Here is a 12,878-nt window from a genome sequence, read left to right as displayed (position 1 = left end):
CTCCGGTGGCAGCGTCTTAACGCCTTTTGTTTGCCCGGCCAGACAAAGTGTCCCGCTAATTAACCATAACAATATTTATGCGATAATCCGCCTGGCCAAGAGCGAAATATGAATGTGCGCGTAAAAAGTTAACCAAGCGCATTAAAGGCAACAGCAGCAACAACAGCAACATGAGTTGCCCTCCGTCACACACACACACACACACACACACGACCATCAACAACCTTAATACAACTTGTTAAAGGCGCTAAGCTGATGGTCTACACCAAGAGCAGGAGCAGGGGTTGGCCTGATGTATGAACGTCCGCACTCCGTCAGAGCAGGCCATTAGAGATGCAAATGATTATGGCTTTCGGATGTGGAAGGCCTCCAAATTGGCAACAAGCTGACAAAGATGAGCACACGTTGCATCAGGATTAGGTGAGTAAGTAAACGTAAGCTTTGCGATTACTTAAAAAGTTGCAAATATTGCAAATTGCGAATTATAGAAAAGTTTTTTTCTTATAAGTGCGAAGAACTTACAAATTTCCATGAAAATTTGTATTATAATCAATTAGAAACAAAATTTTAGAGCTCTTAAGTGCTGCAGTTCTACGAACTCCCCATTTAATGTAAGCTGATTAGCAAAACCTTTTAAAAGTTAAGTAAAGCATAAAGTATTTGGTGCGTCAGGAGCTCAGGGAGTAATTCGTTCTATGGACATTCGAGTTTATGAGGATTATCTAAGAACCCAACAGACAGAAAAAACATAAAATCTCGAATATCTCGAAAACTGATCAGACGCTAACAATTTCCTTTGGCCGGTTGCTGGTCCTGATTCTAAAGCATTATTTGCCACAGGACTCGTCGGGATGCGCAAGGATGTGCCCGAGTTATCAGCAAGTTTTTGTACTCTGAAAGGTTTTTCAGCTGTTTGATTAGTTCTTTCGTTCTTTTTATGGCAAATTCGTCAACATTAGGGGAAGCACTTGGCCAAAGGATCTCTCGTTAGTCCTTGAAATGGTCAAGTTATGGCCCGATTTGGGATTTTGGGCCAAGACTAGTAGAAATTTTAGGCCAAATACTAAAAATTAGTAACCCTCAGTCGAGCTTAAAATTGTGTGTCCTGACAAGATCCTTGCGCTTGGACAGGCAGACTGACAGATACTCTATATAAAGGCAACTGTTCATGTTGAGCAAGAATATAATATGTACAGTGAATACTTTACCAAAAGCTGCTACTATTAGGGGAAAGAGCTTCTGGATGGACAAGCCACGCCCATTTCCCTATTTCTAGGCGTACAAACTTAACACGATGGTCAAGAGAGTTTTCACTGTGGCTACTTTCTAGGCGAAATGCGCCTCAAATTTGCTCTCGAAATACGCTATATAGTAGCTATATAGTAGGCTATATCAAATAGATGAGTAAGCAGTTTTTTTTGTTGGCATTTTGCACGATTCTTTTCCGCTTTGCCAGCCAAGAAAAACCCTGAAAATAGTCTGCTTATATAGTAGATAACGAAAACCGTTCATAACTAAAACTGCGCTGTGCATGTTTAACTTGACATTAATCTACGCAAAGTTGGCCAACTTATCGCTCAATTCAAAATTGACGCAGCAGTGCGAGTAGGCCAGCTAAAAAACTGTTAAAAAACTTGACCAGTCTGCGGCGTAGACAGCCACGCAGACGCACAACAACAACAACAACAACAGCAACAGCAACAGCAACAACAACAATAACAACTTGACCCTAGCTGATGAGCTGGCGACTGCTGCACATTAACATACATTTGATGTACTCCACATTAATGTAAAATTACACAAACTTTTGTACAAATAAAAAAAGCAACACGAAATTATTAAAAGTATTGTTGTTGTTGCTGTTGCAGTTGCTGCTTGTTTTGTTAGCGCAATCAAAGGCAATTCATATATATTTCTTTGGCCAACAGGTGACAAATGGCATGTGTACACAGCGCGGACAGGTCGCAGGCCCAGCGGCAACTGCAACTGTGCCCCTTGATGCTGCCTCAGTGGCCGCAGTGTTTGCCTTAAAGAGTGCTGCTTGCAACATGGCAGCAAATTTGTGCACTTGTCAAAAGTGTCTTGGCATTTATGTTAAGTTTGCTCGAACGTATTATGTTGTTGAGCACTTAATGCCACATGTTGCAAGCACTTCGCCGAGTGTCAATCGAACGAATCGTTTGGCAACTTCCCCCCAAAATTGTTGTAGGCTGTGCTTAGTTATATTATTTATATGGTGCCACATTACGCATACGCCGCGTTGTCTGCCTGCTGGATTCAGTATCAATAACACGCTCGTTAATTCGTTTAGCTGTCAATATGAAAGCCGACACTGAGTATATTTTGGGGACGCCTTTTGACGTTGAAGGCGAACGCTTAATCAGATTTTCATACCTGACGCAATGCGATACATTTGATGTGCCTTGGTCGTGGCAATCTGTGTGCATGTGTTATATTTAAAAGTATATATAATTTATCAGCAGGCAGCTCAACAACTCAGCGCCCGCCCGAAAGACAAATGATTGTGAGATTTGCCCCGCTCGGTTAAATCTAAGCCCTGTCCTGGGCATAGAACTATGCGTATGGTTATGTCTCTTGTCAGTGATAAATCAAAAATTTGTACACGCTTCGCTTTACTAGTGCTTGAGCTGCCTGGCTGCAGGTGCCACCTGGCCAAAGGGGCATGCAACTTTAACATTTTCCCGGAAATGCTGCGAAACAACTGCGCTGGCAAATGGAAATCTAGCGACGCTTTGTTGCGCTCGCTTCTCTCCGAAGTGCAGCCGTAAATATTTCAATTTGCTTTCATTAGCCCAAAATGACCGTATGTGTTTGTGTGTGTGTGTCTGCGTGTGGCAACTACTATATTCCACCTGACATTTCACCTGTATTTGTCTAGTACATGCACACGTGCTGGGGTCGTTGCCTTTGCCCTAAACTGTGACCAATTCTTGATGAGAAATGAAATTTGATATTTTATAAAAACAATTCCAAGTACTTGTAAAATGTAACATTCCAGAAAACATATGCTCTTTATAGTCAACAAGTATTTGAGTAAGCAAAATTAAGCAGGGAACAGAAGTGCAAAGTGTTCCCATTTGGTCTCTTGCCTAGGTACGGTTTGCACGAAACTGTTCAAATTGTATTTAATTCTTTGCTTAGCTATTATTAAACTGTATAAATGATTGAAAAATATGAATTCAATGCGGATTTGAATATCGAAAATTAAAACTACATTTTTTAAAGATTCTAAAAAAATGTCAAAGTTTCTGGTTTGAATAACATGTTTATTTAAACAAACAAATGTTGCTATTATAAAAAAAATATATTTAGCCAGATTTCCAAAAAACTTTTTAAAATTTAAAAACATTATAATCTCTTACTTTTCAACCCAAGTTCGTGCCTAAACCAAGTTTTCTGTGCAAGCGCGAGGCTTTTTAGTTGCTTTAAAAAACTGAACCAGTATTGCAAAGTTTCCAAACTCTTTTTTAACATTAAATCCACATCACAAATAACTAATCCCACCTGCTTTAATCTATATTTAAACTTATTTTCCAAGCCTGAAAGCCTTTCAAACTATTTAAGCTTTCTTCCAGCAATTAGTTAAGCTTTATTATTTCACTGAAATCACTTTGCTTTGGACTTAAAAATATTTGTAAAAAACTCACCTTTTTCAATATTTAAAATTATACGAAAATTGCAATGCAATCAAATCGACATTCCGTTGGCGGAAAATTTTAGAACACTTTTCACTGGATTTTTTCCTGTACCGTGTGTTTCTTCTTGCTTCCCTTTTTTTTTTGGACAGGACACTTGTTGACCGTGGCAATGTGAAACACTTCTGTGCAAATGTTTGGCGAAACATCCGGTTTTATATACCGTTAGACGACGGCCGACAACGTACAACCGACGGCCGACCGCCGACAGCCGACGGTGTCCTTTGTTCAGGATAATAGGCAGGCGGCAGGCCAACACAGCCTCCGCGTCTTGCCGTGCAGCGGTGTGTGTGTGTGTGCGTGTGTGTGTGTGTGTGTGCTGTTGTGGCAGCAACAAGTGTTGCTGCGGCATGTTTATGCAACATGTTAGCTGGCAACAGTTGCTGCTGCTTGCCTCTTTATACCCTAAGCCCATTGTAAACGGGTTAAAAAGGATACAAAAAGTAGGCAGGCTCTTCCATTAAATGTATATATATATTCCTGATCAGCAGCAACAGCCGAGTCGATCTAGCTCTTATTGCCTGTCTGTCCGGGAATACTCCTGCTGCTACGAGGCCCGACCAGAGCGTCAATAGGAGCTAGGAACTTGCTTCCTTTTGGCTTTTTGACTCAAAAAAAGGAGAATGTTTTGGGGAGGTCTCTCCCCTGGTTCCAAGGAGGCGCCAATTGAGGCTTAAAGTAATCCAATATTTGAAGCCCTGACATTAAGCCAGCCCACCAGTTATCTATTTGTGAGCATTTGTCAAGGCAGCTCATCGCTGGCTACAGGGTATCTGTTAGTCAAGCAACTGCAACTAGAGCATATATGTATAGTTCCTTTTTTTGTTGTTGTCTTTGTGCAATTTATTTATCGTTAAACTGCAAGCTTTGGACAGAAGCCAGCCTTGACAATGTCGGCCTGCCTTTTTGGCTGTGATATGTTTGTTTCTGATGGACAGACAAAAACTGTCAGACGGACTGTCAGACGGACTGTCAGGCGGACTGTCAGACAAACAATGCCCGGCAGACAGTTGCATTGTGCTGGCCATACAATATCTTTATTAGCCGCATGCACATGCATATTTAGTATACATAGTATATATAGTATGTATGTTTATATTTAGCACATGGCAAAGTCATCTGGTTTTTTGGCCCACAATGACGCAGCAACATTTTGACGCCGCTTTTCTGGTAATTCAAGCGCCAAATTGTATGCAAATCGCCCACAATTGTTATGTGCCGCCCACTTTTAAGTTTATAGAGAATCCCATCCACCCTCCACCTCCCCTCCCCTACCCCCCCCCCCCCCTTGACGGCCTCGCGTCCAATTAGCCGGGTGCACAACTTAAAACGGGGCTACGTGTGCGTATGCGGTATAATTTGGCCTTGTCGCCAGTCGCTTATGGAGTTTTATGGCCCCTGTAACGGGATACATTGTGGCGCCTTCAGCAGCCCGATGCGTCTGCCCCCACATCCTTGTGTCTGCCTGTGTGTGTGTGTGTGTGTGTGTGTGTGTGTGGCCATTGGCTGGGCGGACACTTTCGGTTTCGTAAGCGGAAGTCTGTAATTACGGCCACACTTTGAAAGGCCAAGTTTTTTGTTTTCAACTCGTTTTTTCTTCTTCTTCTTCTTTTTTTTGCGTGTCTGAATTTGAAGAACACTCCCAGCGTCCGGCCAAGATGTGGACGGATGATGACTTGCAAGAAATGTGTCAACCATTGTGTCTGGCAGCTCGCTTCAATTCTATTTTCATTTTTTTCTTCATTTTTTTATAACGATCGTCGAAAATCAATAGCAGCACATTTGCATCGATAAATATGCATGATCCGGAATCCATTTGCATAAATACCTAACGCTAACAACGCTCAAGTTCAAAGCGTTTTCTTGACCGACGAGCGTGGACTCCGTCGCGTTGTTCCATCAGTGAGTAACACATTCGAAATAAATATCAAAAATTATATACATATATCGGAAATTAAGATTAGCGTGCTTGAAGTTCACCTGAACGCATTTTCGATACTCTGCAAGCAGACAGCGAGACTTCAAACTTTCATTTGCTTCTTTCTTTCTTGACTTTTAAGTATTTGGAAATCGATTAAATAAACTATAATCAATTACTGGTCAATAAATATATAGATAATCTTTTATTATGAATTTTTAAAAGATACTGTAATAAAATATAAACATAATTTTCGATATATGTATAACTCATCTAGCTTATGCATCCATTACAAAAAGAATACAATAATTATAAATCTATTTATTAAAATGTTTCTGATTTTTTAAAAAAATAATATTTAAAAAAATATTGATTTCTGATCATATTATTTTATTTATATTTAAATTATAATAAATACTAAAAAGTATTTTTTAGTTTGATTTCACAAAAGGGTATTTATCAGTACACAGTTACTTTGAAAAATGTATGTATATTTTTTAAATATACCACAACAATGGATAAAGAATACAGCTAGACGAGTCAATAAAAATACATAAATAAAATTGGTGTCTGTCAATGATCAACTGCAGAACCTGATTTGCTCCGCTTGACAACCGTTTGCTCCAAATGCCAAAAGCAGTTTGTATTGATAGGCTTTACGGTTTTAGTTGGTCAAAAAGAATCGGACTTTACTACCCTTTTTACGAATAAGTTAGTTAGCTCTTGTTGTCATGGGCCGTTTGAAAGCGCAGGCAATGTATTTTGATGTCAATGCCATTGTTGAATTTTCGTCTTAATTTTTGGTTTTTTGTTTATGTGCCGTGTTTTATTTGTTTTCGAGTCAACAAGTGTAACTAATAAGTAACAACCAGCTTATCCATGGCCAATTCTGTCTAATTAATGGGCACACACTGGAAATTTATGCATGGACATGCATATGCATGTATGTGTGCATGCTATAAAGATTTATACCATAAACAATTGCAAGACGTAACAACATGTGTGCGCGCTATAAACATAAATTCAAAACGGTAAACGAAAATACATATGTATTTGTGCGATGGCGGCTGCTGTCGCTGTCGCTGTTGAGTTGCGTCATGTTCTAAACTGCATGGGAAATCAGCAGCAGCGACAACAACTGCAAGTATTGAGCAATAACGGTAGTTGTTGTTGTTTATTGATAGAAGCTTTTGCCGGGCAGCAACAACAGCAACAACAGCAGCAGCAGCGACGGCAGCTTGGATCGTTTACTTGGAGCGCACGCAGTCAATTATAAAACGTAAACAAAAACAAAACTGAGAAAGCGTCGCATAGTGAACAGCTTGAACCTCTGACCGGGAGAGTCCAAACTTGGCCGCTGGGCGGCGGCGGCGGCGACGCCGACGTTGACAGCGACTGCAGCAGCTGCTTGCGTGCTTTTGCATACTCATATAACTGTATGTTTGTTTGTGTCTGTTTGTTTCTCTATATCTCTCTCTCAGTATCTCTCGTTCAGTTGGTGTGAGTGTGTACCCAGCTAGTTTTTGGCAGATCAGTGTGTCCGTGTGTTATAAACTAGCCGATACTATACAAAGCGATGCTTAGTTTAGTTTTTTTTCCCATAGTATTCACTTAGCGGTTTTCTATTGGGTTGGTATTTTGAGTGCGAGGCTCTTTTTCCTAATTGTGAAGCCGAGTTTGTTCAGTTGGTGTTTGGCATTCAAAGCGCGCGTACGATTATGCGAATGCATGTCGCTTGTTAAAAGATATCCTGATTAACTAAAAACACAAACCCCACACACAAGGAAGTGTTAATAAATAAAAAAGTAGCCATACAAAGTGTGTTTTCAGTGACTTACCATAAAAGAAGGTGTGCTACATTTTATGACAGTTATTGTGTAACAATAGAATTTAAATATTTATAGCATTTGTATAGCAAATTAAGCCTAGCTGCTTGTGAAAATTTTATTGGAGCCAGATTTGATCCTTGACACAGTTTGTGTGGTCGATAAATATCAAATGTTTATAACTTTTGACTTTTGCCGACTTTTTTTTTAATTAATTGCTGCTTCTTTTGTTGACATCTTTGGGTTGGTTCAAACTGGTTGCTCAGCTCTTAACCGAACACCCGAAAAAATGCAATTGAACCAGTCAGCGTTAGTTTTGTTTGTATTTTTTTGTCGGCAATTGCCAAAAACTATACTTAAGCTGTCGTTGTCCCCTATGCGCCATGGCTTCAGTTGGGTCTTTGCGGTCGAGAGAGCCTTTTGTTATACTCTACAAAGGAGTTGAATAGAGTGTGCTATAAATTGGAATGCACCAACAATAATAGGCCTTTTCTGTATAGTAAAGTATGTCCTTTCATTTAAAATGGAGCTCAGCTAGCCCTAATTGATTAAAGCAACAGCTGCCCAAATTTTCCACTACATGTTCATTGTTTGCATGCGAATAGTTCAATGAATTATTCCACTGTTGCTCGCTTAATTCAATTTAAGGCATTGCAAATTTGTCAATTTGCTGTGTGAAGAGTATAAGCTGTAAGCGATTCGCCTCAAGCACTTCGCGCTTGTCTTTTGCCTATTTTTTTTGCCTATTTTCTATCTGGAAAACGTGCGCGTGCACATCTGACTCTCAACGGCAATCAAAACAACAACAACAACAGCAGCAGCAGAAATTGCAGTGGAAATCGGTTTGGAATGACAGTCAACACACGCTCTTAAATGCACGTAGATACGTGTGTACTCTGTATGTAAGTCCCCCCCATTTCGATAGACGTCAACGAAACGTTTCTGAACACTGTGAACCCCTCACGGCATCGACTGACCCGGCAGTAACTGAATGACGGGCAAAACGTTTGCATAAATCGCATCGCAAAAATGTCGTTGTTGTTGTTGTTGCTATTAAATGGCAAAATGTAATGTAACAATATTGTTACCACTTTTGTTTTCCAATAGGAATTTTCCACTTAAAGACCATTTAATTGCAACAGTTTCCAAAGTGAGCTTAAGATCGTGTTCGTGTTTAGTTTTTATCGGCATCGCAGCAAAGGCCCTGCAGGCCAGACAGGTCAACGGTTGGCGAAAACCAGGTCAAAGATTCGTAACATCTGGGCTAGCAGCTGGTAACTGTAGTAGTAGGCTGTCGAATGCCATGAGTTTCACTTTCAAAATCGCGTTCGTTGCCTGAGTCTTTGGTTTCTGTGCGCCCGATACGCTGTGATATATTGGCTGGCGTTGAATTCTAATGACAAACGGAACTGCAAAGCGAAACATGGCTAATTAATGTGAACTTGGCCTGCGCTTTGCCATTCTTGTCGGCCAATGCTAAAGCGATTAACACTTTTTTGTTTTTTTTTTTCAATTTAGACACAAGACAAAACGCTTTCGAAATCGCATCAAAACATAAGCGATCGTAAAATGGAAATAAACATTTTTTATTTACATTTTTTTTTTTTTTTGGATTTATTATAAGGCTTGAGCCAGTCAATCTTCAATCTTAACTGCCAGCTACTGTGGCTTAGGCAAAGTTCACTCATTTCAATTATCAGCTTTTTAATTGCATTTTGCATTATGGACTCTGGCATTCAGAGTTCAGCGCAATTGGCTTTTACCAACAGGTTCCATTAACAAATTTGAAGGACGCGTTGCCAGTCAGTTAACGCCCAATTTGGCCGGAATCGCTAGACTGCACTCACAAGCTCACTATCATGGCACAAATGCTGGCCATAAGCAGCCAGCCAAGTTGCTTGGCTGTTGCAATCGCCAACTTAATTGGCCCACATGTGCCACACTGCGTATACGCAACATGCGCGCCGGGTGTCAAATATGCGGCTAGGCTACCTCGTTATTTTGGTGGTCCGCTTTTTCGGTGGTCATGAAGCGAATCGACGAATGGGCCAGCCACTTGTCACCTAGCATTGAGTACAGCTGTCGTATCCAATGGCTGACAAACTGTTCAAGCCGCGAAACCAGTTGAACACTCAGCCAAGATCATATAAAATTATAGTGCACTTGATTAGCCACATTTGAGCCAACGACGAGGGCACTTATTTCTAATTCTCTCAACTGTTGCAGCCAACGCGTCTGACTTACGATGACAGCCAAGCCGAAATTTGATTTCGAGAAGGAGGGCAACCTGACCATCGGACATGTCGATGAGAACGAAATCGATCGCGTCGCGGAAAGCTTCAAGGGACGCAGCCTGTTCATCACGGGCGGCACGGGCTTCCTTGGCAAGGTGCTGGTGGAGAAGCTGTTGCGGTGAGTACAAATTGGGGGCTCAAAAAATATCTACTCTTATATATGGTTATACTGGGGGCGTACTTGTTATACTGGGGGCGTACCTGTTATACTGGGGGCGTACTTGTAATATATTGGTAAACAGATGTTAGTTTGACCTGGGTTCATCTTTTGCCTGTTTAAAGCAAAGTCTAACAAGGGCTTATGATCTAATAAAAGTAACACGGGTAATACAAAAAAAGAACACATTTCTTCGAGTTGCCGACGTTTAAATACCCTTGCAAGTTTAGAGCAGAAGCCGCAACCAAAAAAAATTGTTTAAAGTTAATGGTTAATATAGGAGCTATATGATATACCGTTTCAGGTAGAGCATAGTAAAGCTAATATTTTCTGACCTCATCTTAGGACATAAAAACAAACAAAAAAAACAAAAATTTGTTTCATTCAGTCAATTTTAGATGCTCGAGGAGTAAAGAATGCAGCAGAAAAAGAAGAATATATGCCAAGTTTCATCAGAACTGACTTAAAAACTAAAATAATAGTAATAAATAGTAATAAAATATTAGTTTATTATCTTTACTAGAAACCTTTCTCCCCTGCTCAACGATAGCTCCACACATAATATTAAATAGCTCCATTAATTTGTCTATAACTTTAAGTTCAAACTTTAAGCACATAATTACCTCGGGTCGAAGGTCTAGCTAAGTTCGCGTTATTAAGACATTATGCTAAGTACTTTGTTCCAAGCCAAGCCACAATTAAATATATTAAATAGTTATATATATGCGTAACACATTGTATGACAATAATACATATGCCCTCTGCAAGGGTATCAAATTTACATGCTCCAAATAAGTAGAACTTTGACTTGGCTTGGACTCAAATGAAGCTTAGTATATGAACTAGCCAATGCATTGCGTAATGTACTACATCATATTCTTAATATATTCATTCAGCCTAAAGTGGGCGGGGCCGGGTGAGCTGAGCTGAGCTGAGCTGGTTGACTGCGTCGGTCGCGTTGGCCAACAGCTGCTGCCGGCACACGTGACCTCAATAATTCTCAATTTGTGCGTTATTAATTTTTGCAGCTCGTGTGGCGAACTGAAGCGCATTTATCTGCTGATACGCACCAAGAAGGGCAAGGATCCGCAGGAGCGCATTAAGGATATATTTCAGAATGTGGTAATTATTAATAATTGCCAAGTAACTAACCAACACAATTAACCGCCTTCCCCCAGTTGTTCGACCAGGTGAAAAAGCTGCGCGGCGAGCAGCGCATCTTCGATCAGGTGGTGGCCATTGCCGGAGATGTGATGCTGCCGGGCCTGGGCATCTCCGACAAGGATCTGGAGACGCTGCGCAATGAGGTGTCCATTGTGTATCATTGTGCCGCCACAGTTCGGTGAGTTCGGCAGCAAGTTCCAGTCAAATTCCATGTCGATTCTATGTTTCCCCTCCTTCCCCGTCCAGCTTTGATGAGCCGCTGCGCAATGCCGTGTTCATGAATACACGTGGCACCAAGTATATGCTGGAGCTGGCCGGCACGCTCAAGCATTTGGACTTCTTTGCCTACTGCTCGACGGCCTATTGTCATTTGCATGTGAAGACACTGTACGAGAAGCCCTACGATCCGCCCGCAAATCCTCACCAGGTGATTCAGGCCTGCGAATGGCTGTCCGATGAGGAGGTGTCCCTGATTGAGCGCAAGATTCTGGGCGATATACCGAATACCTATGCCTATACCAAGTCCCTGGCTGAAGCGCTGGTCGTGGAGAAATTTAACGAGCTGCCGGCCGTCATATTGCGTCCATCCATTGTCATACCCATTTGGAAGGAGCCCATACCCGGCTGGACTGACAATATTAATGGACCCACGGGTCTGCTGATTGGCGCCGGCAAGGGTGTCATACGCACCATGTACTGCAATTCGTCCGGCTATGGTGACTTTTTGCCCGTGGACGTGGCCGTCAATGGCATTTTGGTGGCCAGTTGGCGAAATATTACAGCTGGCACAGATAGCACGAATCGTGTCGCGCACATGACCTCATCCAATGACATTAAGGTTTCCTGGGCAGAGATTATCGAGCTGGGCCGTTGGGTTATTGAGAACAAGGTGCCCTTAAACGGTGTAGCCTGGTATCCGGGTGGCTCCATGAAATCCAACTATTGGGTGCACTACGTCTGCATGATACTCTTCCAATGGATGCCGGCCTTGTTTGTGGACGCATTGCTATTGCTTTTACGCTATCCGCCTGTGTAAGTGCACAAAATCATTTAGTGAAGCCGCTTTATAGTTATTTTCAAAACGAATCCACAGCCTGTGTCGTGTCCAGAACCGCATCTCCAAGGGTTTCGAAGTGTTTGAGTACTATGCCAATAATGTGTGGAGTTTTGACAATTCAGAAGCGGTTAAATTACGCAAGCTAATGAATAACAAGGAACGAAAAACATATGTTATTGAGAAAATTGATCTGGATCTAATCGATTATTTCACCAACTGTGTGTTGTGCGCGCGTCGTCTGATCCTCAAGGAATCGGATGAGTCTATACCGGCGGCCAGGCGACACATGAAAATGTAAACAATTGAATTTCTTTAATTATGCAGGGTGATATAATATTTTCAAATTACAGTATGTGGTTCGTGGACAAGCTGTACAAGGGCATGTGGCTCTTTGGCATTCTATATATGCTCTACAGATGTTTCTTCGCCAGCTAAACACCGTCCCCCTTTAAGTTTAGTTAAGTGCTCGAGACCAAAACTGTTCCCCAGCCGTTCGTTATGCCGTATTTGTTACGTTTTATTATGTCTTTAAGTCTTTTTTATTTTAGTTGGTGCTGATTAGCTGTCAAAATCTATTTGTAAATGTTTAGCAATAAGTTTTCAAAATGAAGCAAATAAAACATTGATATTCCAAACCAAATTCAAATTTTGGCGCTTACGATATGAATTTGGCTGCTCAATTGTGCTGATATTTTCTTATCGATAGTATATCGCATGCAGCGCAGCTGTTCGTGGCTTCCGATATA

General features: G+C 41.2%; 1 protein-coding gene across 3 annotated transcripts; it reads left to right on the top strand.

Annotated features, from left to right (window-relative positions):
* Window positions 1-287: 287 nt before the first annotated feature.
* LOC135431285 (putative fatty acyl-CoA reductase CG5065) lies at window positions 288-12,772 on the top strand. 3 transcript variants are annotated; one of them, XM_064686310.1, is made up of 7 exons: window positions 288-420; window positions 9,687-9,872; window positions 10,940-11,033; window positions 11,090-11,253; window positions 11,322-12,107; window positions 12,169-12,426; window positions 12,483-12,772. In XM_064686310.1, exons 2-7 carry the CDS (start codon window positions 9,706-9,708, stop codon window positions 12,565-12,567), a joined length of 1,554 nt encoding a protein of 517 aa, XP_064542380.1. In that variant the 5' UTR covers window positions 288-420; window positions 9,687-9,705; the 3' UTR covers window positions 12,568-12,772. The 3 variants fall into 3 exon arrangements, with proteins under 3 accessions (XP_064542380.1, XP_064542379.1, XP_064542381.1); XM_064686309.1 differs by lacking the exon at window positions 288-420 and adding an exon at window positions 7,323-7,483; XM_064686311.1 differs by lacking the exon at window positions 288-420 and adding an exon at window positions 8,715-8,734.
* The last annotated feature ends 106 nt before the right edge of the window (window positions 12,773-12,878 follow it).

Source organism: Drosophila montana, unplaced genomic scaffold (assembly GCF_035044405.1).
Source record: "Drosophila montana isolate Dmon_TW-CO22-7 unplaced genomic scaffold, ASM3504440v1 contig_3200_1, whole genome shotgun sequence".
Classification (NCBI taxonomy): domain Eukaryota; kingdom Metazoa; phylum Arthropoda; class Insecta; order Diptera; family Drosophilidae; genus Drosophila; species Drosophila montana.
This window is presented reverse-complemented; position numbering and strand designations above follow the sequence as displayed.

Excerpts from the sequence above, each read along its gene's own strand:
- LOC135431285 (XM_064686310.1), top strand. The coding sequence starts at position 9,706 with ATGACAGCCAAGCCGAAATTTGATTTCGAGAAGGAGGGCAACCTGACC. Across the intron at positions 11,034-11,089 it reads AGGATATATTTCAGAATGTG|TTGTTCGACCAGGTGAAAAA; the intron begins GTAATTATTAAT and ends GCCTTCCCCCAG. Across the intron at positions 11,254-11,321 it reads CATTGTGCCGCCACAGTTCG|CTTTGATGAGCCGCTGCGCA; the intron begins GTGAGTTCGGCA and ends TTCCCCGTCCAG.